Source organism: Struthio camelus, chromosome 8 (assembly GCF_040807025.1).
Source record: "Struthio camelus isolate bStrCam1 chromosome 8, bStrCam1.hap1, whole genome shotgun sequence".
NCBI classification, from domain to species: Eukaryota; Metazoa; Chordata; class Aves; order Struthioniformes; family Struthionidae; genus Struthio; species Struthio camelus.
The window spans coordinates 39,031,005-39,057,798 of record NC_090949.1 but is presented as its reverse complement, the minus strand read 5'-3'; the positions used below and the strand labels follow the sequence as shown (position 1 = coordinate 39,057,798).

The 26,794-nt window shown below is 40.4% G+C and overlaps 1 protein-coding gene across 4 annotated transcripts in view; it reads left to right on the top strand.

Annotated features, from left to right (window-relative positions):
• Nucleotides 1-26,794, top strand: part of SLC44A5 (solute carrier family 44 member 5) — a 126,596-nt gene that overhangs the window by 54,410 nt on the left and 45,392 nt on the right. For 3 of the 4 annotated variants that reach the window (XM_068953573.1, XM_068953572.1, XM_068953575.1), the window contains exon 2: nt 14,272-14,320. The exons of the other annotated variant lie outside the window; for it this stretch is intronic. In XM_068953573.1, the coding sequence (XP_068809674.1) occupies nt 14,272-14,320 (49 nt within the window). The remainder of the gene's footprint in view (nt 1-14,271; nt 14,321-26,794) is intronic. 4 annotated transcript variants of the gene reach the window in all.

The window sequence follows — 26,794 nt, the reverse complement described above, 5'->3', positions numbered from 1 at the left end:
ATTTGCAAGTTTATTTAAATTGCGGATCAAAGGTAGGCTTGGTATATAGATTGCTGATTTTTATTTTAGATAAACAAATTTTTTTTTTAACTGCTGCAGTAATAAAGTGCAACAATTAATTTCATTTGCTGTCAGATTTGGTAAAAAAAAAGTATCAGGTGAAATATTTCTTGTAATGATATTATGATTGAACATACAAAAGTTTCCTATTATAAAACAGTGTGTGAAATACATCTGTCTGGTCTGTGAAGAGTGACAGTCATCTCAGTTTTTAATCCTAGCATGAAAATGACTTAGGAATTATCCAACAGCATTGACTTCTTCCCTTATGCCTTCCAAACTTGTAAAACTTGAACTTGCTTTCTATACTTATTGTTTCAGTTTTCATAGTTAAGGAAGTGGTTTGCTTTTACCAGGGGCTACTTAAATGCTAGCACCACTAATCCCTGCCCCGACCTCCCCAAGACTCTCCTCCCATTTTTAAAGAATGGTAGTAATTAAGTGAGGGGTTTGATATCTAATTTGGAAAAAGGAGAATGAAACAAACAGCACTTTTTTTTTTTTTTTTTGTTCCATGAAACTATATATAATCACAGTTGTTGTATCCATGTTTTGGTAAGGAATTTTCCAGTGATGCCACACGATACTTTTGTCCATGAGTTTTAGCGTATATTTAACTTGGGAATACAGTCAGTTTTTCTCACACAAACTGTCGTATTCCGTAATGGATTTATGTCAGAGCTGAGTGACAGAGGAAGACAGTTTGAGCACCATTACGTTGTACCGCAGCACGATAAGCGTAACGGATTCTGGCGGTGAGGAACAGTTCTTGGAAGAAGTTTGCAGCAGTGGAACAGTGTTAGTGCTTTTGATGAATGTTACTATCTCACAGCATCCCTCTGTTTGCTTGATGGAGAAGAAAATCTCCATTTGAATCAGAGGAGGAACCTCAAGAGATCCCCTTGGCAGTCGCTGTGCTGAGGGGTGGTAAGCTTTCCTATTCTGTTCCCAACAGGTGTTTGTCTAATCCAGTCTTAATAGCTTCCAGTGAGGGAGATTCAGAATTATGTTTGGAAAACCTATTGCAGTGTTTAACTGGCTGTGTGCAGTTCCTAATGCCTAAACTAAGCCATCTTTACTGTAAATTAAGTTATTAGCTTCTCTTACCGATTGGGGAAGCTGAGAAAAATTGATCGCTGTATTTTTGTAAGATGTTTGAGGTTTGTTTTGTCTCCCTTCCCCTTAATCTGCCTTTCAAGTTTACGTTTTCATTTGGTGCCTTTGGCAAGCATCTTAGCATCTTGCTTTTTTAATCAATCCTACTCTCTCCCTTTTGTGCATATTTTCTGAAATTATAGTGCTATGATCTAGAAGTAGTTTTTCAGCTGAGGTCTTACTTGTCCCAAGCAGAAGGTGGAGTGACTTCATGGGTTATGCCCTTCCTCTTGAATCAGATAACGCTTTTCTTGCCACTGCATCACTTTACTGGCTTATACGCTGCGTAGTCTGCCATAATCCTTTAAGGTTCTTTCCATCAGTATTGCAGTTGAGGCAGTTACTCTACATGGATTTGTGAACAGAGTTTGTCTTTTCATTGTAATTTTGGAACGTTTCATCCATTTGTGAAAATCACTTTGAATTGTTAAATTGCTTATCAAAATTCTTTCTCCAAAAGTATTGTGACACCTGTCACCTGCACATTTTCAAACTCTACTTGATCATTCAGGTTGTTATGGAAAATATTGAATAGCCTTGGAGAAAGAATTGGTTCCTGCAGGACTCGACTTGTAATATTCCCCCTCATGAACTACAGATAATCTCTTTTGAAGAAAATATTCTCACCAATTGTGTAATCACCTAATAGTGATTTTTATCTTTGCAGTATTTCCTGAACATGTAAGTCAGTGTTAAAAATCTTGTTAAAATTAAAATATATCACATCTACTTCTTCTTTTTTGTCTGTTAAGCCAAATATCTTGTTAAAAAGAAATCACAGTGGTCTGACGTTACTTGGCTTGACAAGTCTACACAAGTGTAGACAGGGAGTAGCCAGTGTGCTGAATGTTAGTGAACCTCAACTAAAGTATGAGCAATGTAGATTCTCTCTCAGCCCCGAGTCCTTCAAAAACGTTTGAATGAATGAGCTAATTTCACGTACACAGTAATGAGATAGAGCTCACTGCTAAAATCCGGGAGTGAGCTTTTGGGATTTTAATGGGTGATTAAGGGAAGATATTTGCCCCAGAAAGCAAATAGAGATCGAATAAGAACATCATTACATGGTTGTATAAATCACTGCCAATATTCACTGGGAATATCCTGTGCAGTTCTGGCCCTTCCTTCTCCAGTGATACACGGTAGCACTTTAGAAGGTACAGGAAAGGAATATAAGCATGACCAAAGGTACGGAATGGATTATGTACAAGAAACGACTAAACAAACTAGAATTCTTGACTCTGGAAGATAGGCAAGTGAGGGGGAATATGATAAAACTTGTAAAACCATGAGTAACATAGCATGCTACCATACAGGTATAAGCTAACTGATGGCAAGCTTAAAAAACGAAAGGAGGTAGCATTGCAGATTCTAAATGTTTATGTAAGTTAAACATAGATTTATCAAATTAATGAGTAAGAAATTCATCCACAATTATTGAATACAAAGCCACCCCCTTTGGTTCAGGAAGGTGCTAACTTGCAAATCTCTTTAATCTAAGCGAGAATTGTAGTGAAATATCACTATGTTTGCCTTGATTTTATACTTCTCAGGTATCCACTATGGCTCTTTGCTAGATACAGGATATGGTCTGGTGGATCTTTCTGGTGATCTGGTGTGGCTCTTCTTACACATTAAACTTGGATCTTGTATGAGCAATGAACAAGGCTCATTTCAGTATGCCTTATGGCCAGAATTTGTCATTAGAGAGTAATATTACAGACTCTAAATTAAACTAGAGAGAAGTTATTTTGCACATAATTGTTTTGTAGAAATTGCGGTGCAGAAAGGCTCTTCAAAGAGTATTTATGGTACACTTGCTTTCTGGACCATGGTGGGTTTCTGTAGTACCTATGTGACAGCGTAACTTACATCTGCTACTCTCCAGCATTGCTGTCACACATCACTCCTCCAAAGTTTTAGCTCTGCCAACCTCTTCTGTGTTAAAATATATTTATTTTAGGAGCGTGGTGAGGTGGAGCTGAACACCTCAAATAAAAGGCAAATAGAATTGTAGGATCTACTGTGTTTACTGTACTGGTCTGTGCGTATTTTGATAAGGTTTTTCTGATATAAACCAGGAACAAAAATCTGTCAGTTAGTTAATAAGTATATTTTGCTTTTGAGAAGTTATTGGGTTCTTCTCTAATTGAACAAAACAAGCATTTTCTCTTTGGACTGAGGAAAGTGGAGGCTGGTAACATCCTTTAATGCCATTATCCTCACAAGAGGAGATCCTTAAGTAGGCAGCGAGACGGCACTCTGAAGCAGTCATTTGTATTGTAGTATTGGAATTCTAAATGAAGAAGTAATTTTTCATTGCACAAAAGCTGGTTCAGTAAATCACCATAATTACTGAACTTCAAAGTGTCCTAAAAAGCTAGATAGCTAGCTTCAAAAGCAAAAATCCAAACCCTAGTCTGTCGAATGAAGGAATGCTTGTTTCTGTTATTTCAGTAGCATTAGAAAATGTTGCCACTTCCACTAACTTTCTGTATCTTCCTAATCTGACAGCAGTTATTCAAGCCATGCGATTTGTCAGAGCCCTGAGTGCACTAACAGGTCCTAATGGCCCTGACCAGCCTCACCTGGGGTCTCCACCCATGTCCTTTGCCCATGGGCTTGGGAGCCCCATTTAAGCTCAAGCCTGGGCCTCTCCTTGTCTGAGCACTGTCTCAGGTGTACTGGTCTTCAGTGTGCCTGTGCCCTGCTTCCCAGCTTGACCTCAGACCCGTCTCATCACTGTGGACCTGCCTGGTGATCACTGGACCGTGTCTGACCTGGGTTACCCTCACCACACCTTACCCTCACCTGCAGACTGACTTCCCAGCTTGACCTTGGACCTGCCTCATTCCTGTGGACTTGCCCGATGATCTGGACTCTTGGTAGAACCTGGCTACCATCTCGGGGTCTGCCCTGCTTGCCTTGCTCAGGTGTTATGGGCTGGGCCCTGGCCCTTAAGGAGCAGCCGGCCCTCACTGCTCCCTAATAAGATTTGCTGTTCCTGTCTAGGTATTGGTGTTTCAACAGCAAGACCCTAGTTCTGTCACTACTCTCAGGCACTGTTTTCTGCATGAGAAGATGGATCTGGTGTGTCATTGTACCTTGCTCGCTGTACCTACTGTACTGGGCTTAAGGGTCAATTTCCTGGTAATTTGTTGCAGAAACTGAATGGTGGACTAATACATGCTGTTTAATGGCAAATATTTCCTTTGAAGGACACGTCTCCTCTACAGTATGTTCTATATTAACATGAATGGTGGCAAGTGAGATTTAGAAATGGCATGATCAGTACATTGGGCATTCGCTTCTGTTTCTGTCCCATTCATGTCTGGCCACAGTTTGCTTTGCAATTGCAACAAAAAAAATCCTTTCCTGTTTGGAGAAAGGAAGTACCCTCTACAGTTGTAACCTACCTTTATTTTTGTGATGAGGTGGAGTGCTGCATCTGTTGGAGCAATTTCCATTGGCTAGTAAGAGGAAAAACTGATGAATAGGGCAAGTCTGAGTGTTAGCAGAGATGGGAATAAGGAGCATAGGAAACAATCCTGGAAGTAAAGAAGTGAGACAGAGGAGGAATCACTAGCATCAAGCGGCTCATGTAGGAGCAGGCCAGGAGGCAGGAGAGTTCAACAGTACAGTGTAACAGACTCTAAATGGGGCAAGCGTTAACGTTAGCTATGAATAGGAAGCAGAAGTTATTAATTCTGCTTCTACTCATGAGACTTGTCCTTGAATAATGCTCAGGGCATTATTCACAGTAGTCAGAGTAAAGAGGTGACATACTCATAGTGACAGTGCTGCTACTGCATGTGCTTTAAGCTTGATGCAATTCCGTTGGATTTGTTACAGGAAGTTACTGGTGTTCAAAGCAGCAAGCACGTGTCCTTCTGAGCAAGGACAGTTGCCAGTGTACAGCAACCTGAAAATTTTCGATTTTGAGCATTTCTAGTGACTTTAAAAATGAAATTGGCAGTTGGCAGGTTTTTCTCCCACAAGATCTGACAGTAAAGGCAACCAACTAATGTGCTTAAACTCCAACCCACAACTAGGAGGAAACTTGGAAGGGAAAATTTAAATTCTGTCATAAATTTCTGTTATCCTTTCTGAAGTGGAATCACACTGTAAGCTTTTTTTATTCAAGTCCCCATTCAAAGCAGTTGTCAGTGGGTTAGCATTTGGTAGTTTTTTAGTTATGATTTGCTTATTTATAAAGTGAATCTGAACGGTGCTATCTAGGAAAACAGTCCCAACAAATCATTGTGGGTGATCTCTTTGATCTGACACTGCTGCCTGTCCTCCGGAGGGAGCTGATTTGACCTTCTTGTCTTTCTGAGGTGGTACAAAGTTCCAGCTGTGTTCCAGGGTGTATACATAACTAACGTCAATGGATGGCTTGAATACTGTCCTGCTTCCTACACTAAGACATGTGGTGGGTGCACCTACTTGGGAGCTAGAGAAAAGATCTGAAACACGTGCTTTACAGCACTGCAGCTCTTCTCTGGCTCTGGAGGAGCTAGTGCAGTTACAGTACCTGTGCAGCTACCGGAGTAATGCGAGCACCGCTGTCGTAGTGGAATGGGACAACGATAGGTCAGGATTAATGGGAGTTTGGTCCTTTCTGGCTCCCACTCATACCTGCCATCTCCAGTTGCTCGCATATTGCCTACAGAACTTCCTCCCTCCCGCACCTTGTCCCGGAGCTGGAGGCCTGGGGAGCGTGGGAAGTGTGGCTTGGAACCAGGCATCCGTGCACGAGCCGCTTCTGCAACAGACAAAAAGCTGGCTCAGCTTAGGGGTCCGTTAGAAAGTATCAGCGCTGCCTTTGCGCCAGCAGAGGGATGTCGAAAGATAGTGCTTATACAGGCAGAAAAGTAAGGTTCATACTTCCAAAAATCCTGTCAGTATAGTAGTTCAAACAAAGTGGAGCTTATTGGGGTAGGGTGCGTTTCTTCCCCATGCACCTAAATGAACTTGTATCGAAAAAAGTTTCTGATGTGAAGTTGGCCTTAAAGTCCAGTGTCAAAAAGACCTCTTAAAGAAAAGGTAACTCATATGGTACCTTCTCCAGCAGGAAGAGGCATGTGCTCCTTTGTGTCGGTAACTTCATGTGTGTCGGGAGTTTACACACGCAGTAGCGCGCGCCAGCCATCAGTAGCGTTTGTGGGGCAACGTTGTTTTATCACCTGATGCTGCAGCTAGTGACCCACCTCGCTCTCTAATGGCAAAAGTGGATACTGTCTGTTACAGGAGATATTCCTAGGTCATTTCCATTGAGACTGTGCTTTATGGATGCTTCATAAATGCAGACAGTATGATTGCAAAGGTTTGAATGAAAAGCTGGGGGAATCATAAGTACTCCAGCATTATTGGGTGGTACAGTTGTGTAAACAATACCAAAGAAGCGAAAAACAAATGCTTGGATGTTCTCTGACACTATGTATTACAATTACATTTTGACTGTATCTGAGTTACCCTCAAAACCCAAGCTGGAAGTATGAATTTTGCGGTCAGGATGTATTCTGTGTGTGGTTGTGTGCAGTGTTTTAAGATGGAGGCCACGCTCATGGGAAATGCTGAGACCGTGTCTGTGAGCAACACTTGCAGCATGCTGCTGTGCAATACTGAGACAGAACTCAATAAAATGCTTTCAAAGAGAAACATAAAGGTAGAAGATTCTATACGCCTGAATCCAAAGAGTTGGAGAATGTATGAAACCACAATCTCATGACATCTTTTAATTAAGTACCACATGAAAAAAGGTGAGGAGGAAGAGAAGAGGAAATGTTTATCCAGAAACATATTTAGGGCTAGCTGTATAGCCCGTGGAAATAGTCATGACTGCACTGACTACAGCATTGTGATAGATGTAGGAATATTTTTCTTTTTTAATTCAGTAGTTAAAATCATGCAGGCAAACACACTGTGATTTGGGGCCCTGCTTGGACATGGAGCTGCTCCTTCTTCATCTGACGTTAACGGAAGACTGGTGTCTCTCATAACAGTAGAATTATCACTGCTGTTTACTACAAGGATGGCTTGGATTTCATGATTGCCTTCATCACCTCCACTACTAGTCACTGCGGCGAAATCTATCTGACAGTGATATTTCCTTCATGGTGGAACTTCTAGTCTTACGGCTTCTTTAGCAGGTATCTAGCGAGGATACCGCTGGGAATGCAGCTGAGCCAGTTTGACATCAGCGGCTGGGGCTGCACTGGACACGTGAAGGTCATGGATTCCTTCCTGTAATGTCTGTAGCAGAAACTGTGACACTTTGGGGGGCTCTTTATATTGCATCTTTTCTGAACTGCAGTGAGAAGCAGAGCTGATAAGCTGGTTTAATTCAACTCCCATCAGTAACCTGTAGAAATTAGGAGTTTGCTAGAAAGATATTATCACTAGCTGCAGAACTGTTTTGTGTACTCACGATAAATGGAATCATCCCAATTATTTTTATTTAGCAGCTTTTTTGTAGATAAGTTCCAGTGGAATAACTTCTCTAATTTTCGGTAATAATGCTAAAAAAGGTGATACAGGTATGTAAGCTAAACATTCGCCTCCTTAGGACTTTTCCTCTCAGTAGTTTCCTATGTTATTGCCAATACATGACATCTGAAGAGGCAAAGTGATTTTTGCTTTTCAATGGATGACTAAAATGTCCTGGTTACCGAATGGTTTCCGTCGGTAAAATTAAAACTCACTCCAAGTACCAGGTAGTACAACATTACTAGTCATAATAAACAGCATATAAAATGAGATAATCAGACCTGGTCAGCTGAACTGAATGTTTGTTAGCAGAATGCAGATATGTACAACTCTAACTGTTAAACTTTCCGCCCTCTCAACGGTAGATAGAGTCCATTATTTCCACTGGAAATTCTATCTAGGGTGGAGTCTGTCCCTAAATAATAAATGATATCTTATTCATAAGATTATACGTAGTGTTACGTATAATGGACGTTATGATCTATATTCAAATAATACAGTGTTTCTCACCTCCAAATCCTCCGGGTAGGTCTCCATTTTTTCCCACATATGTTCTCACTTGTAGATCAATTGTGAGTCAGCTTTGCTGCTTTAAATTACTTGTTCCCAAATCTTGGCCCCTGTGTACTGAAAAAATTCTGTGCGCGTCTTTGTCTTTTTTTTTCCTGTTTTTAATACAGTTGCAAAGTCTTCCACAAGGTTCCCTGAAAAAGAAAAAAAAGTGCATGCTCCTCTTCCAGTAGCATGGACTAAAACGTGGATTGTTGTTCCCATGTTGGCTGTGGTTGTTTCTTTCATCTTGAGTATGTACTAGGCTGACAGCATTGGAAGCCGTCACCATATGTGACATGTACGATTGGGATGGCTGGATATCTAGGGGTAATACTCTGAGCTGTGAAAATATTTTGCTGTTTCTCCTTTGAACTTTCCTAAGCTTATTTAACAGTTGCATGAAATACTGCCTAGATACAGATTGCTTTGAAACAATCGCCCTTTGTTTTTTGTTTCTTCAGCAACAGACTGGGCTAGCGAGGTTTACTTCAGGAAAAAAAACAATCTGGTAGCAGAGATGCTAGGTTTGAACAGATAACAGGGAGATAATGAGATCTATTTCGTACTTAGAGTAGGAAAGATTGCGCACTTATCTCGATATAACATCAGAGAAAGTAGACTGTAATGATTTGAGAGCAGTGCTGGCATTATGCCAGAGTAGTTGCTAGACGAAAGTTTAGTAGTTCTCAGGAGGCCAGGATTTTACCTAACACTGTGCTTTTCATCCACAAGAGTAACAAATATTTGCAAACATGACTATTTATTAGACATGCTCAGTTTTAAGTTACGCTCCAAAGTGTCATTATATTCTGTTTCAAAACTCCCAACACAGTTGTTCATGTCTCTTTCTGTTGTGTTATGTATTCTAGGCTTGATCCTCACCTGAAAATTTTGAATATTGTGAGATTTTTCATAGAAAGTTTGGGACGAATGTCTTTAGCTGTAACTGACTTACAGGATTACATACGGGATTCTGTTAAAGCACTAGGAGAGTGTATTTACGATATGATCATTTAACTGTTTGAAATGAGTGTTTCTAGTTATCCATATGAAGCAACTTAGATGTGCACTGCACATCTAGATACATATATCTAGATATAAATGTGTTTATTGGTACTGATTTATTTTTATATGTACTGCATAGTTACAGTTATTTGATAGCCCTTTCAAACCCGATGGATAGCTGTAGGTGAGCTGAAAGGAGAATGTGGCAATTTAGGATGCGTATGCTTAAAAACTTGTGCTGCAGCAGGCAAGGTGGAGAAGCCGCTCTGTCAGCGCACCTGGTAAATACCCTCTTTGACAACAGGACTGTTGTTTATCTATCTCCCTCGTGCTGTGACACCTTTTCCTTCCTCAGTTGTGCGTGCTCTTCTGGATCCTCATCCATCCAATGCATCCATCACTGTCTCTTCCCATTATGGCTTCACCGAGTCTTCTAGGCGGAAGTGTTGTAATTTTGACTCTTATTCAGGTAACCTGGGTATTCTGAATGAAAAGGCAAACTTCAAATTGACTGTAATGGTGGTAGAGCTGAAAATATCTGGAATTCTCAGGCTTATTGTAACCAGTGTTTTAATCTCAAATAAATGAGTGATGGAGCCTGTACTGCATTCAATCAACAGGTAGTTAATTAACAACCAGTCTCATTCTGATTTTGTACCTGTGCTAACTTTTGTATCTTGGCTGTATGTTTAGTAGTAATGAAGCCAAAGTTCCTACCAAAGATGAATAGAGTCGCGGTAGATTGACTCTTTTTTGTTCTTTTAAAGGGCTTAGTTTTAGGAAAAAATATTAAATAAGCAGGTTCTTCATAAAGGGAAGTATTGATGACCTCTTTATGTACTTCCTTAAAGGCAAATATCTCCCTTGCAGTATCCTTGGCCAGTATTTTACATATCTGTATGTTGCATGAGGGTGTATGTATTTGTGTGTGTGTGTATATATGTATGTATGTATACACACACACACACACACACATATATACATACATATATATATATAGTCCTGGCTGCTTAAAATGCAGAGCATGCCAAAGCCACTGCATAGTAGTGAACTCCTGGCCCTGCATGGCAAGTGACGTTTCAGACCTCCAGGACTGCTTATGACTTAATTAGAAGTTACATGAGAGAGCAATTAACTCTCTGGGATCTGACAATGCCCTCTTTCAAATTTAAGGAAGCCTACATTTAAAAAGAAGTTTTTTTGGCAGCCTCCACTTTTGATGCCCAGCTTGAGATAATTTAGCAAGAGCCAAATGTTTCCTCTTTGAAACTCTGGCCCCTTCCAGGTCTCTATAAATAAGTGGCTAAAAGCTGAGTCTCTCAAAAGTACTGGCTTGCTTTTTAACTGTAGGTCTGGAGATTTTCTGTTACGTCTTTATCAGCTGAAGACATTCTACAGCCTAGGCATGTGGGAGACAACTATTTGACACAAAACAGGCTGATCTTTGGCATCTGTGTGCTTACTCAAAAATACTCTGTTACACAATGAGAACGTGTTACTGTATTAGGGACACTGATCTGCTGAAAATCAATGCCTCTGACTTACAATACATTGCTTTCTATGGTGAGCAGCAGCCTTGACAGAAAGGGAGAGAAAAAATCTCTAGCTGTCATCAGTGTAAGGAAACACCAGAAATCTCCTGGGTTAAATTCATTCTTGATTTATACAAGTGGAGATTCGCCAGGTAAGAATTTGACCCATAATCCCTTTACTATGATTAGTTTGGAGTACAGCCTGTGGTCGCCATGTCCGCAAACGTTTTAGCATGCGCATAACTCCAGGGATAGGAGTCTAATGAAACTTCTCCTGAACAAAAAGTTCTTTGAATATGTAAGTATTTACAGGATTGCAGCCTAAAGGGATTTTGGATTTAAAGATGTCAGGTGAATCTGACAATGAAATTAATGGAGATTGTTACCAAGGTTTCACGCGGCTTACACCAAAGTTCCTATTAGCAGCACAGAGCAGAGCTGTTCTAAATGTTCCAGAGCTCTGGAAGGAATTCTAGCCCGAACGCCGAATCAAAGGAAGTTGTGGGTTTTGCAAACACTGCTGCATTTGCAGATGTTAGATTAAAGCACATTTGAGTGACACTGGATAGACTTTCAGATTAGACGAACAAAGCTGAGGGTGCCAACATCTACTAGTTGAAGGAGAAGGGGCAGGAAAGCCCCATCAACCATGAGCGTTTGACAGAGGGACTCTGTGCAGCCACCCTTACCTGCTGTGTGAACTGTACTTTGTTTTTCACTTTTTTTTTTTATCTTACGAAGCAGACTGTGTGCGTGCGTGTGCTGCCTCAGGGATGCGCACGCAGGCAGGCGCAGACGGCAGCTCCCTCTGCCCACGGTCTTGCTAGCTGGACTTGAGCCAGCTGGAAGTTGCCCTGCTGCGTTACACGTGCCGTTAAGGTTTTGATGGAGTTCATAGACATGAATGAGTTAGAAATGAGTTAATGCTATAATGAAGTCTGTGAATGTAGTACATGGTACAAAATGTGCCTCTTCTTTCTGCACAGAAAAGTATATTCTGGAGAGTAAAACTCATGATTTTCAGTAGCAGAGGGAAGCAGGTTATTTTGAAGGTAGCTGCTCATGGAGCTGTTGGGGACTCTGTGCGTGTGTGTGCGTGTGCTGGCACACATGCACCGTAGGGCTCTGTGGTGGCTGATCTCAGAAAAGGGAGAAAGTAAGTCCAGTAGGGCAGAGATGAAAAGAGAGCCAACTCATCTGGCAGGAAAGTCCTAGTGGGAACCATTGGTTGGTCTCAATAGAAAACACCTTGTCCATTGCATATTTTAATTATCAATTGATGAATTCTATACAAAAAATATAGTTTATGTACTCCTTAGAAAGTATTGTCTGGCTAGTAAACTCTCTGCGTTTTAGAACTTACTTTGTGGAAGCCTATCTCTTAAAATACTGTTTTATTCCTCTGACAATCTGGAAGGATTTTGTTTATGTTTGGGTGGAGTCAGGTGCGTAAAGAGAAGAATGGTGTATTTATTCTAATACGCAGAATGGTTCTTGCTGTAAGAATACTGAACCACTACAGTTTTGCAGAATACTAGAAGATCATAAAAACTCTCGATGGAAAAGTTTTACATTAAGGTTATTTTAGGCGTTCCTTTGCTTCCTTGAAGAATGTTCATTCTTGCTTTCCTTTAAAAAGTCAGCTTTACAAACCCTCTGTCTTATGTGTTAAATGAACAAACATAGCTTCAGTAAAAGCAAATTTCAACTTCAAGGGATTTGAGGAAAAGCATTTTATCTCGAACTTAAATTAGCAATTAGAATATTAGTACTTCTCAGAATAAATAGAGTTTAAGATGAGGTAAAGTGCACTGAGCATTTTCTCTGAAGTATGAAACTAGAAGAAATTCATTTGGAATCATGATTATTTTAAAATAACTGGAAAAATGTACCCCTAAGTACTGAAATTATTATCTTTGTCCATGTTTTAGTCAGTGATTTATAAGAAATGTAAAGCTCATAAGCACCATTTCTTGGTTAATTTTTTAGCAAACTGACAGGTGTTCACTGCTCTGAATGGCTGTGCTCGCTAAAATAATTAGGAAACAGCTTACTGTACAAGTATTGTGAGTATTGTGATTTTTTTTTTTTTGGGGTAGAGATCTGTAAAACCAGACACTACTTCCTGTTTGTTGGTATCATTTGTATCTTAAGTGGATGGGTTGTCTCATGACTATCATTCTCAAGCTTGTACATCAACATACAACTACACATTTGACTGAAGGAAAATGATGTTGCTGGTGAGCTTGGCACGTTCTGTGCTGGAGCTGCTGACGACGCTGTCCGTCATGTACAATATAGCTTGGTCGTTGTCTTCTGGCTTGTGCAGAGCTTCCACCAGCGCCTGAACAAGTTTATCTGACTAAGGCTGTAAGGGCTAGGGAGCATTATGGTGTGTAAGCAGCAGGGTGCATTAGCAGAAGACCACAACCAGTAAAACCTACTCAGCTTCTTTTTCAGGCTTCTCTTCCCTAGCACGCTCAAAACCAAGAACTTGTAGCAAACAAACTTACTACTGAATGTAGTGCTTCCTGATCAAAATAGCAGTAAATAATATGATGCCTGCATTACACTAGCATTGATAAACGTGTAAGATGCTAGGCAACAATAAATCTGACCCACAGAGAGTCCTTTCTGTCCTGCTTATAATCATAAAACCATTGGGGTGATAGTGAGGTCTCCAGCATGACATCTGGCTCAGGGCAGGGTCAATACTGAATTCCTGCAGTCTCCAGCCATGGTTTGTCATCTGTTAACCCCTATGGAAGCAAGAGCAAAGCTGAGCTGCAGTTAAGTCTAATGTATTAGGAAAAAAATCCTTCTGACTTTCTGATGATGCATTTACAGAATCACAGAATGGCCGAGGTTGGAAGAGACCTCTGGAGATCAGCTAGTCCAACCCCCCCCTGCTCAAGCAGGGTCATCTACAGCGCCTGCTTTTGGGCTGTTATTCCTGTATTCTGCAATTTGACGCTTGCAAAGTTTTGTAACCAAAGCAGCAGGAAGTAAAAATAATTCTACAGGACTGTAATATAGGATCTCAGTTATGCTGAAGTCCAGGCATGACTCTGAACCATTTGTTTAGAGAAAAATCAACAGGGCTTAGCCTGCAGCTCCAGAGAGGTAGGGTCACTTCCGTGCTGCCTCACACACTTAGCATGTGGCTCTCAAACTATCAGCAACTTTCTACTGTGAACAGTATGCATAGGTGTAAAGAGGAGATGTACGTTAAAGATGGTGGTAATGGGAGCCTTCAAAGCTCTTAAGCTAGAGGGGGAAAAACTTTGATCTTACCAGCAATTGCTAAGTAATTGTATTGGTGAATGACTGATATCGTTTGCATGAAGTTATTTTAATAGACCTGGTTAAATGGGAATACAGGGAAGATGTTCCTAAAGGACTGCTGTTAAAACCCCCTTCCATGTAGATTATATTTTTAATAAGGACATATGTTTATACTATTTTATTTTAAATGCAGGTGAACCAAGGAAATTTGATCCAAAATTCAGAGGACCCATTCATAACAGGTAAATATGTTAATTCAACCTATTTCACTCCTTAGTTTTGCAGTGAACAGAGAATTAAAAAAGCGTTAACAGAATCCTTGAATTTGATTCTGCGTTTCTTTTGAGTCCAGAAAGCTGTCCTTACCACCGTGAGGATATGTGGTTACTGGGAAATACGTAACTCTTCTTCTGGATTCTTTCGATCTGAATGCCGTATTTAAAAGCCAGTTCTAGAGCATGCAAGGCGTATGCCTTCTGCATTACCTTGTGGGACTGTTTGTTACCAGGCTGGAACCGGCCGCAGCAGCTGCACCTGTGCTGTTTGTGGGCTCGGTGCGTTCTGGATCCCTTAGCCATGTGTTGCAGCCCGTCCTGTTTCTGTACAGTGCATGGGACTGGGACCATGGCCAACTGTGTTCTCCAGCTTACAATTGGCTTTTCTGCTCCCCATGTCCTCTCATCAAGGAACCTATTTAGCTCTCCGCAGAGCATGACCTGGGTGTGCACCATCATGTTTGTGCTGTGGCTGGCCCAGAGGGTAGTCCCTGGCAGCACAGAGGTAGTGCTTGAGTAGTGACAGCAGTAATGCGAATCACTGGCAGTGATTTGGCTGCTGGAACGGTGCAGGCAGGAGCCCTTATTTGAGTGAACAGTTCTTACCTGCGCGAAGAGACCCTGTGAAGTGAGCGGGACTGCCTGGGACACTGAGGAGTGCAGAGTTAGATCCTAACATACTGCACTCTCATGGTACTTTTTGGCAGCCTATTCCTGTGTCTTTTCCCCCACATGCCTGAGGAGCTGTGAAGCTCTGGTGATGGTATACCGAGGTAGGGGGGGGATTGCACATGTTACGCTCAGGCCTGGAGCGCTGACTAACGCAATTTGTAGGAGCGTCAGTGGCAGTGGAGGACGCTCAATGTCCAGCATCAGGCATTCGCTACTTTTCAGCGGTCCTTGGGCAGTCATCAGGTTAAATGACAATGCCTGCTTGGACATATTTTTAGTCTGACTGTGGCATAGTAAGAATCAGCTTTACTCTGTGGCTTGCTGTTGCAAACGCGTAGTTGCTGTGACAATTTTGGCAGTTCCAGGTGTGTATATCTGCTGTTGTAACTGTACGATCCACAGCAGCTTCTTAAAAACAAAGTCAAATGAAAACAACACATCACTGCTATATCACAAATGTTCAGTGCATTTTGTAATGCTCTGGTAAGAAATGCAGTATTGGTATTATTTTCACTTCAGTCTCTCCCTCTCCACACCCCCCCCTTTTTTTTTTAAACTTGATATTTATGTAATTCGTGTAATTCTACCTCTTTTTTCCTCCATTCTTTCCTTTGAAATATTAAGGAGTAATTGGGTTGCGATAGATGTCCTTTGTGGCTTTTTCTTTTTCTTTCTTTTTTTTTCCTATGCTTGATTGGCTTTTGACAGTAATGATCTATGATGTCAGATTAACATCACTATTTTGCCAGATGCTGGAGCCATGTAATTTTTGAGTTTTCTCAGATGATTCATTTTTCAGTGGTTCTATTTGTGTTCTCATGAGCTGAAATAGTTTCTTTTCCCTGACATCCCTTCCTAAAATAACCTGTGTGCTGTGGCTGTATCTTGGATAATGGATCAAATCAGAATATTGAACTGTTTGTCACATCACTTCTAGTGGCTAGTGAAGATCCTAACACTGTGCTCTAATGGTCATGGCCTGAGCTTAGGATTTGAGGTCTGGCTTTGTTTCCTTGCTTTATGACTCTAGCCATGATGTTATGTATTTAGGTTGCTAACTAGAAGTAATTTATTTAAGCTCTACAGCTAATATGTGTCTACATTAAAGAGAACAATAAACAACTTAAGCCATCTCCTATCCTCCCCATATATATTATCAACAGAAAAAATAATGGAGGTGCTTTAATGAAGCTAATAGTACTTCTTCACAAAGGAGATGATAAACACATTAAGGGTTATGAAGTTCTCTTGTACAGTCTTGGTGAAGACAACACAAGGTAAACGGACAATTTTTGCAAATTCAGCTCCTGATTTTTCTATGAAGTTTTTTGAGGCTGTAGGTTACATGAGGGAAGGAGATGAACACCAAAGCTGGTTCCATGTAGTCACCACTGCCCAAGCAGCATCTCCCAGAACTCAATGGCAACTGCTTCCAGTTGCTGTTGTGCAGCACTGGCACAACACAGATGTGACTTTCTGGGCTTTTTTTCTTCGTGCAGCATGGTCCACCAATTAATCCTTTCAGGAGTGCAGTTCTGAGAGGTCTCAGCTCACTGTGTTGAAGCTGTTTCAGATTTGCAAGGCATGTTAGGTCAGAGATGCAAGCTCTTTCTTTACATCTTTGCAAGATGTTCCTGTGAGCTCTGTGTTCCAGGAATGCTTTTAAACTCGGGTGCAGTGCTGGGTGAATGATGCTATATCTGAGGTTAATAGTTCTTCTGAAACCTAGTGCAGGAGCCACCTTGAGTAGGGCAGGGCGGTGAGTCCTGAGGAATAGACCTTGCTGAACCTGAGCTCTCTGTGAAGCCTTTTGAGTGTTAGTTCCACACTTCATAGCATGTCTAGTTGCACTAATGTAATCTTTCTTTTATTACCCAAGATAGGTCAACTCCTTTACTTCAGCATTAAGAGTACGACTTCATTGTGCAATAGACCATAAGACAGTGATACGCAAATTGGTGTTTACTTTACAGCTGGGTGCACTTGGGAGGTGCTGTAGTTATCCTGGGCATAGCAATGAAGCTGCTTTACTGAAGCTGCTTTGCTGGTTTTAGATTCAACCTACTGATTCTGCAAGATGTTGAAATGACTCACTTGACCTCTTGGGATCATCAACACAGCGCCGTGCTGTACACTACAGACACGGCCTTCAAGTAGTTTATGATACTTTTTAAAAAAAAAAAAAAAAAAGGTAATGAGCTGGTTTTTATTGCATTTTTCCAGTTCCTGAGATGAAATGATTAACAAACCACAATCTTTCAATCAAATAAAGACTAGCTAGTTTCTGTGAACAAAATGCTTTCTCATAAGATATTCCTACATGTTCAACAGGAGAAAATGGGCCTCTGCCCTGAATTAGCGTCTGACTTTGGGGCTCCTCTGTAGGAGGAGAGACACTGGGAAGCTGAAAACATGCCCAGACAAAGGGGTGCTCTTAAAAAAAAAAAAAAAAAAAAAAGGCAGAAAAATGTAGTAGGGCAGATCTGTTTGTATGCTTTGCCATGACGCATATAACTGTATATGGTGTAGGTAGGGAAACACCCATCTTTACTTTGTGATGGAGATGATTGCCCTGCTCTTAACTTTGCAGTCAGTTCTCATGGATCAGGGAATAAGTTTGTCCTCAATTTTGAAGAATGGGAGGAGGAGCTTTTAAGTGCTAACCCTCCAAATTGTACATATCTGCTTTGAAAGACCTGGAAAAAGATTACATCCCATCATTGTGGCTGCTGAAGCTGATGCATTTTTTTTGAATGCGCTGTTGAGTAGAAATGACGTTTGTTGCTGAGCAGTTCCCCAAGCTGCTAAAAGTCTGAGAAATTGAGAACTAAAAGCCAAGTCTTAATAATGGTGTGTATTAAAGTCTATTAAGGAAAATACTCTCTCTGTTTTAGTCAGGTAGGCCCTTTGCCAGGTGATTCAGTTATCATCTGGACTTTAATTACTATTTCTTTTAAGAGAAGAGACTTGCTGGTAGTTAAAGAGATGAACAGTGGTGGGTAAAAGGAATGGTCAGCTAGGCAATGGGTATGCTGCTTTGCTAGTACCACTGCTCTCAAGGGTGTTGCATATGGGGTTTGGTTTGCTTCATGCAGGCATCCTTTTATTAAAAAGGATTAGCATGTAACGGCTGTGCTGACTGACTCTCAGCCAAAAAACTCAGGCTAATCCAAAATGATGGGATCAAGAAGATGTCTTCTATTGGTATGGTTACGCACTAAGCTCCTCTCGGGTTATTCCACCCCCATGCTGCAGCTTTCAAGACTGCCCCTTCTCTGCAGAAGCATGCAGTATGCCATGGAAATATGCACTGAAGAAGTGGATTGCGTCCAGCCTAAAAGCGGGGGGAGGTAGTTATAAAACACTTACTACTTTGTTACAAAGCCTCCTGCCAGAACAATCTGACTTCAGTTCATTTAATTATCAGGGCTGCAGATGGAAAACATGTCTCTTACCACTGAGGGGGTTCAGTAGATTGTAAGTAAAGTGAAACCAGAAAGCGTCCAAGAGACTATGGGCAACTGGTTAGTGTTTTTTCCAATTGTAAGTGTAACATTGTAAATGCTAGCTTAGAATTTATTCCCTATCCCTAGTGAGAAGAATAAACAATAGAGAACCACCCATTATTTATCAGTTTTTCTTTCTCAGCAGAAAAGTTATAACAAAGAAGTCAATTGTAGCCGTGTGATACTCACTTGAGCACACTGTTCTTTTCTACAAAAAAATGTATTTATTATTTTTCTTACCAAAAGCTAATTGTTTTAGAAATAAATGGAAATGTTCATTTAGGGAGTGAATCCTATTTTGAGAATGATCTTTATAGTGTTACCGGGGAGACTTTGTGCATACACTGTGTATAGAAATGAATGTAAGTGATAGTTTTGGGAATGTTAAGTGCTGGTGTACATGTATTACTACCAACATATACTTGTGAGATGTTAAATATTGTATCCATCAAGTGAATAAGCTCCAGGCTGTAGCTGTAGCCCTGCACTTACTCATTCGAGATGACATAGCAGGAAATCTGTTAGGTAAAACTTGTAGAAGAAAACAAAAGTCCCCAGTGCTCTCTGTCAGTCTGAGCTGGAGATGTATTCCTCCCTGACACCTGATCTGATGATCAGTTTAACTGAATTCATATGAGCTAGAAAAGATTTATGATGATGATACTGGGCAACCAAAAAAAAAAAAAACCCTCTGTAGATGAGTGTAGGTCTATCCCATCTCGGATTCCTCAAAGGCAAAACTTCCTGCAAACCAGCTTCCGCTTCCCCCAGAAGTTCACCACAAGGAACTGCGGAAGTGTGGCGCCTCTCAGCTGCTGAATAGGTGTTTACTCCTCTAGTTTCACCACCCTAAAAGCAGGGTGTCCCCCCTCCCCAGCACTGAAATGTCCTCTCCTGCTGGAGTTCCAGCTGGTTTGTCAAACGACCTGGGCTCTACTGAGCGGTCTCAGTATTTCATGCAGATGTCGATGAAGGAGAGGATGTCGTGGGGAAGGCTAGTGAAGCTAAGGATTCGTACTGAATGCAGACAGACAGTGTTATATTTCTTTAAGAATAAATAAGCATTTCCTCCACCAGCATCTTAAGATATTTTAAATATGCCTCTGGATAAATTGGTGAGGTACCTTCATGCAGGTGGGAAAACAAGCTTCTCCCTTTTCCTCAGGTAATTATACTCTTTTTAGGGTATAAAATGAACTATTTTCCTCCACTTAAATTTTCTGTAAATTGCAGCAAGGGAATAGATACACAGTCATAGCACATTCTTCTAAACAGCTGTGGGAGAAGAGTTACTAACGCACGCTTTTGACTTACCTATAATTTCAGTTTGTCTGAACTCTCTCCTTGCCTCATGTTACTCTTTTCCCTCCTTCATGTAATTTTCTTTTTTTTTTCCTTCCATATATTTCTCTTACTGCTTAGAGACATTGTAGTTGTATTTGCTGTCCCTTCAAGGACATGAATTCCTCTTTGAGGTGGGTCCCAGCTTTCAGTCTACTGTGACGCCTCCTCCACAGCCACAGCCAAGCTGACTGGAGATTGTGTGCCCCAGCTACTTGGCTTTTCAGCATCTTTAACTTGATAACACTTGCAGTTCGTTTCCATGTATGCATAACTGAATGTCTCTTGGCTACACACTCTGAGGGCCAGGAACCTCAAAAATACTGAAGTTGAGTGAAAAGGGGCACGATTTGGGGGGCAGCAGCAAGCCTTTAGCATGTTGCAGCCCATTAGTAGAAGGCTCTGAAACTAATGTTTTAATATGCAAACATGTTTCTTTGCTGGTCTATCGTCTAGTAAATGGCACTGGTTTTATTTTTTTATTTTTTTAAAATTTCATTCTATAGCAGTTCTTGCTCTTAGATTCCTCAGTCCCTCTCCACTCTCAAAGCTAATTTTCCTTTTAATCGTCCTCTTTCTTTGCTCACCTTAGTAAAAAAAAAGACCTGTGAAAAAAACTCCTGGGACTAGGAACTTAAGATCAGGGTTCTAGGTTTGTCTCATTTTCTCCGCCCTCTCTGATGGGCCTGAGAGTACCTTCCTAGGAAGACATGGCAAATTGGCCTGAGGGACCTTGGGAGATAATCCGGTCTGTCTTCTTTCTGTCTCAACCTGTGTTTCTAAACACTTTTGAGATACTGTAGAAAAATAGTTTTACTAGTAAAAGAACAGTCCTTGGCGTTCAGACTTCTTCAGAGCAGAACTTACCTTTTTTTAATATCCGGAAAGAAAGTGGCTAATATACATTTTCCTATTGTGTCACCCATCACATATGACATGAGTTTGTCCTCTAAGGTCTTTGAGAAAGGGAAAAGCACAGCTAGATCATTGCACCCACAATTTATGAAGGTTTCTACGGAACAGAGGAAGAATTTGCTTCCCATTCAGCAGTAGGAACAAAGAAAAGTATTCCTATTAAACAGCTGAATTGTCGCTTGGTATATTACTAAACCAAGTAAAGAGACATTGCTATTTGGCATTTTCCACTCTTCTGATATTATTTGAGATCTCATGAGATGTGGATTTTTTGTACCTCTGACTTCTGGAAGCATGTGGGTAGGTGGGAATCTTGAGCTTTCATTTGAGTAAAATCTTTCTGGGTTGCAGAGAGATGTTTATAATTCAATGCACCTGAAGTTTACTGGAGTTAGAAGCTACATGGAAAGAACCTCAAATAGATTATGTAGAAGTACTGCATTTTTTTTAAGCTGGTCTCATGACATATGAGGCCTATATGAGGGCCTGGGCTGCCAACATGCAGAGCTTCTGTGACTACCTCAGAAGAAGTCTCACTCTGCTGCAGTTTCCTCCTGCCCTCTCTCCTTTTCCTTGTTGAGGAGCAAGTTCAAACAAACAGTAATCAGTCCTCAAAAATATAGCCAGAGTTCAGGGAATCTTTTGGATATGAAAACAGAATCCACATTTAATGTTTGTCAATCTTGGAAAGCAAAGCCTGTAATGTTATGGATAATTAGAGAGAGAGGAAAATTTACCACATCCCTAAGTTGTAAGTTGCTCCCGTGTTTAATAGCTCTCAATGTTGATAATTTTTAGCCTTGGAGAATAAAAGCCCAGGGCTCCTGCACAGACAAGTGCACCTGTACCAGGGTGTCACTGAAAAGGACCGACAAGATAACAGCGGTTGGCTACCTTTTTATGGGTAAAAGGTAGAAATCATCTGACCAAATGAAGTGTGTTTCTGGGTTGTGGAGCCTGGAGGCTGAGAACCTCTCATGATTCGTCTGAACAACTCTGCAGGGACCGTCATGCATTCTTAATTCTTAACATCTATGTACTGACCAACAACAGCTTTTTTTCTTTTTTTCATCTTTTTCACTGCCAATGTGTTTCTAAGCACTCTAGGTTGATGTTATCAGCTCTAATCCATTACCATGTGGATAGAGGTAGACAGTCACTTCCTCTTGGATGAACTGGTTGTCGTACATCTTTTACGGTACCGTCTGTTTTCCTGAAATATTTTTTTCATTCCTTCTCTACACCATCCAGACTGTTTCAATATCCATTTTGAAATAAAGATGCCAGAATTAGGGGTAGTAAAGGACTTCTTAAAGAGATGCTGTACCTTTTTTGTTTTCGTATCTTCTCATTAATATTCATTAATGGCTGGCTGAGGCTAGAAATGTGTCCTATCAAAATGCTCACAGGCATTTGTGCACAACACAAACAGCAACTGTAAGAAGTGATATTTGATATTATTTCAATACGCTTAATTTTTTTAAATTAAGCTTTTAAATGAATTATTGTCCCCATTGCAACTAAAGGCAAAACAGTCATTAAATTCAATGGAGGCAAGACTATACCTCAAGTCTCTGTCTTTCTTGGTCCGTAACATCAAAACTTCAATAAAAAAAAAAAAGAACCTTTCTAACAGCCTATATTACAATTAAATTTACTAGCAGTTTTGATGATTGCTCTAAGTCACGTAAGTTCTAACAGAACATCTGTTATAGTGCTACTACAGTAATGTCGAAAAGGGAATTGGATTAATAGTCAAACACCTTTTCCTAGAACTGGAATGTCAAGAATTTCTTAACCATCAAGTCTTTTGATAAGATCTATCTGCTCACTATTTTAGTAAGATCTGTATGAAACCCAGGGGCTGCTGTCAAATGCATCTTAGTTGAGTGCCCTGGGATTACACAAAGCTTATGCGGTGTTCATTCTCCTTCTGTTAATCTTAAAGAATGTGTTTAATATTTAATACTGATAGTTGCTGGGGGGAAAAAAAAAATTCTTTAGCATAATCCATTTCAGTTTGCTGATGAGTAACAGGAAAGTGAACATTAAAAAAAAAAAAAAGTGGAAAATTATATGCATTATACTTACATGAGTGTAGTATTTACTAGGATCTTCTCTGTTTTACTAAAAACTGCCTAGAAAATATAAAATAAAATCTTGTCAAGAGAAGGAAAGATTGGTTGGCATGCCACTTCTGGCCTGCTGTTGCTGTTAATTTAGATTCTAGTCTTGAAATTAGTTCATGAGTTAAATGAATTTGAGTTCCTCAATCTATTTAGGTCTTATGAACACTTAAACATACTGTACAAAATGTCTCACAGTCTGTGCATTTCAGCAGAGTGGGTATCGCAGAAGGGCTGCAGTTGGAAGGGACCTTTAGAGATCATCTAGTCCAACTCCCGTGCTCGAGCAGGCTGCCCAGGACTGTGTCCAGACGACTTTTGAATATTTCCAAGGATGGAGACTCCACAACCTCTCTGTGTAGACTTTGCTCGTAAGAAGTGTTTTACTGCAACAGTTTGGCCATGGTCAGAATGAGAATGTATTTGCAGCACACTTTGAAGGAATTTGTATGGGTCATCACCATGCTGTATTTGGTTCTAGCCAGTTTGTTCGCAGAACAAATCCTGTGGTCTTTGCTCTGCCGCTGCCGTCAATCTGAGTAACGAGTAATTTCACAATCATTAATTTTACATATGTTAAAATACTGTGGGAAGCATTATTGTTTTTTACTGCACACATGAGTTTAAAAAACTTTAAGAATCATACTTGAGACCTAATGTAAAATAACCTCATAGTTATGGTTGCAGTGATATTGAAGCAACCTACTATCTCACAGTTTCCGGCAGACTTAACCCTTTCGTGTAGCACCATTTATTTTTCCTTATAAGATGACCTTTCTAGAAGGACTCTGCACTGAAAAATCTTACCTTCCACACAGCTGTAAGTATCTGCTACCATTAAATGGTACTGCTTTCTCTTTTTTTTTTTGTCATCCCTAATTTTAATATTTAATTGCAAGCATCTTTTGGGTACCTATTCTGATGTGCTTGGATTAAACACTAACAGAAGTAAGCTAAAAGGCATCTTTTTGCCCAGGATGATGCTCAAGCTGGTATGTTGACCCAAGGGGTGGCATCTGACTGGAATGGTGAGGCCAGTTTCGGTCTCCAGACTTTCTTTCCAAAAAAACTTTGAATCGCATCCTTAGCTGGCGTAGTTCTGTAGCTCTCCGTTCATTCAGAAGAGCCAGGTACGCTTTCGCTGGCTTAGGAGTTGCTACAGTGATTATTACTAAATATGTTGGACAAAAAGCTGTTTAAATCAGAAGAGGGATGAAGAGAGATGATATTTTCTTAACAGTATGTAACAAAGGGGTTTTTTTCTTTTGAAAGAGGGTATAGCAGTGGAGGAAGTGACCTACATTGTAAGAAGTCACATAAGAGTGCAATAGCATAAAATCCAGAGTTGTTAATAGCTTAACAACTCACTGCCAAGAAATGATGCAATGCCACATATTTGCCTTGTGACTGCAAATACTAAAATAGGCTACAAGTCACAGAGATGCAAAGTTTATAAACACAGGGTTACATCATTAGAGATGTTTGAAGGTCAGACACCAGGCTGACAGTTATTTCTACCTCTGTCCTCGTTTCCAGTCCCTCTCTAGTATCCTCATTCTTAACTTCTATAGCGTTTCTTAGGAATTTTTTCTTCTCCAACTCCCTGTCTCTTTCATACCTTTGGCAGTGGTTCTCAACCTTTCTGCAGCCAAACTTCAAATGAGAACGTCTGTAGTACCAAATACTAAAAACTGCCCTAGTATTTGGTACCTCGCTGCCTCAGATCCCTTTCCTGCCTTTCTCCACCCTGCCCATATCCACTGTCATCCCTTCTCATCTTGGGCGCAGGGGTTGTGCCGGAGAGGTGCGTGCTTTGAGGTACTTTCGCTAATTTTATTGACTTCTCCAGATACAGTACTGTTTTATACCAGGCAAATTAGCATCTTTCCACCTAACCTGCTTTTCCCTCTGTCTTCGATCCTGGCTCCTCTTCCCAAGAGGACAAAGACTTTTGAAAACATAGAACCATAGAAAAGTAAGGCTAGTAGGGTTTTTAGAAAATCACATAGTTATAACCCCCAGCCTCAAAGTAGAATCAAGTACATCTCTGCCATTCCGAACAGAGGTTTATCTGTCTAAGCCGTTCCTTAACGGTGCACTCAGCAACCGCTCAAGTACTATTCCAGTGCTTCACTATGCCAGCCATTAGAAAATGTTTTGCTAACCCAAGACTACCTCCACCCCCTTTTCTTGTCAGAACATCACGGACCTAGAGCTTTGATCATTTCCTTTCTTTTTGTGTTAGTCTTCTCTATACCTGAAGGCTGTCATAAGGGTATGACAACCTCTAGGTTGCTTTTCATTCACTAAATATCTTGAATTTTTCTTGTTGGTTATGTTTTATAAACTTCAAATTGTTACCTTCTGGACTATCTCTAATTGTTTTATGTCTTCTTTTAAGCTCAATGTCTTTGTTAAGGCAAAGATCATGTTTTCCATCACGACTGGAAAGCACAGTTTATGAGTTCTCCTGCAATTTGAATAACATTAGTATTCCAGCTACTTTCTGTAAGAGGCTGAAAAAAATAGAAATAGAAATAATGTCTTGAGCTTCATTAGCAATAGAAGCTTTACCTCGTCATGAATACAAATGTGTCACTTCAGAGAGCTGCATAGCAAATCTCATTTATTGTGATCAATATTGAAATAATAAGTTTTATATTTAAATTATCTTTTGTGTTTTTTAGAGTGAATAGACTGCTAAAGATGTTACTTAGACTACGCTAGAGTCCTAGACTATGCTGAGCGTCTACCGTAGATAAATATCGGTAGAATAAAAATTTTTTTTTTGCTAGTGGGTTTTATTGGTCCATATATGTTTGATTACATATTGTGTCTATATCAATATAACGTGTTGTGCACTAACTGAAATGAGTGGGAAAGCTTGCATTTTTCTTTGAGTTCTTGTTTTATGCTTTCTGATTTGGGCATGCAGTGTCTACAGATGGCTCTTATTTGCAGGTTTCATTTGCAAATATTGGGACTTAGTGTTTTCCAGAACTAAACACTACTTGCTGGATCATAGTGCCTGTAACTAAAACATGCCAGCTCACTGAGCCAGTACGGACTAGTGCAGCTCAGTCGTACTCATTAATGGCTCCCCAAAGAAAATGCTCTGTGTTTGCATGGTGCCTGGCTCAAGACTATTTGTAGGTGCTAATATACTGCTACTCCTGTTTAGCTAATAAACATAGTAGTTTTTTTCCAGTGCAGTGTCTTGAGTAGCATTACGCTTGTGACAGATTGTATAGGCTTGGGGTGTGAAACTGCCAAATAGAGATAGGTCCTAGATAGTCATTAACCATAAAGTGCATGAATTTTTAGTGAGTAACAGGCCTCTCTGCACTGCTACTCAGTGCCGATAATTTTATCTTTGCTATCTGTCAAGCATTCATTTATTTGCTAGTATTCCAGTACACAGGCACAAAGCATTGCTTGCGCACACTGTCACGTGTGCCATGGTGAGAGAAGCCAATACATTTCTGAAAGGTAGTGGGAAGCAAATCAGGCCCCATAAATTAAGCCAAATGACAGCAGTAGGCAGGAAAATCTGATGTGGGAGCCTGAAATGTGTACTTAAGCAAATGAAAGTATTTTTTTACCTCACCTGGAAAAGATGATTCTCGTGGTTTTATCAGTGGTCTATCTCTATAGAAGCTGCAGTGTTCAAATAGATGATTAGACTCACCAGGGCTTGCTTCAGACTCTGGAGCTTGGTTATTTGAAAAAGTAGCTTAAAAAAAAAAATCAAAATTTCAAATACAGACGTGTTTTCAATTGATTTCATGGTTCTGTTTGTACTTTAAGGCATGATGCAATAGGATCATTGCTCTTTTACCACGTTACCATATTCTGCTATGTGCGTGGTTGTCCATAGAGCC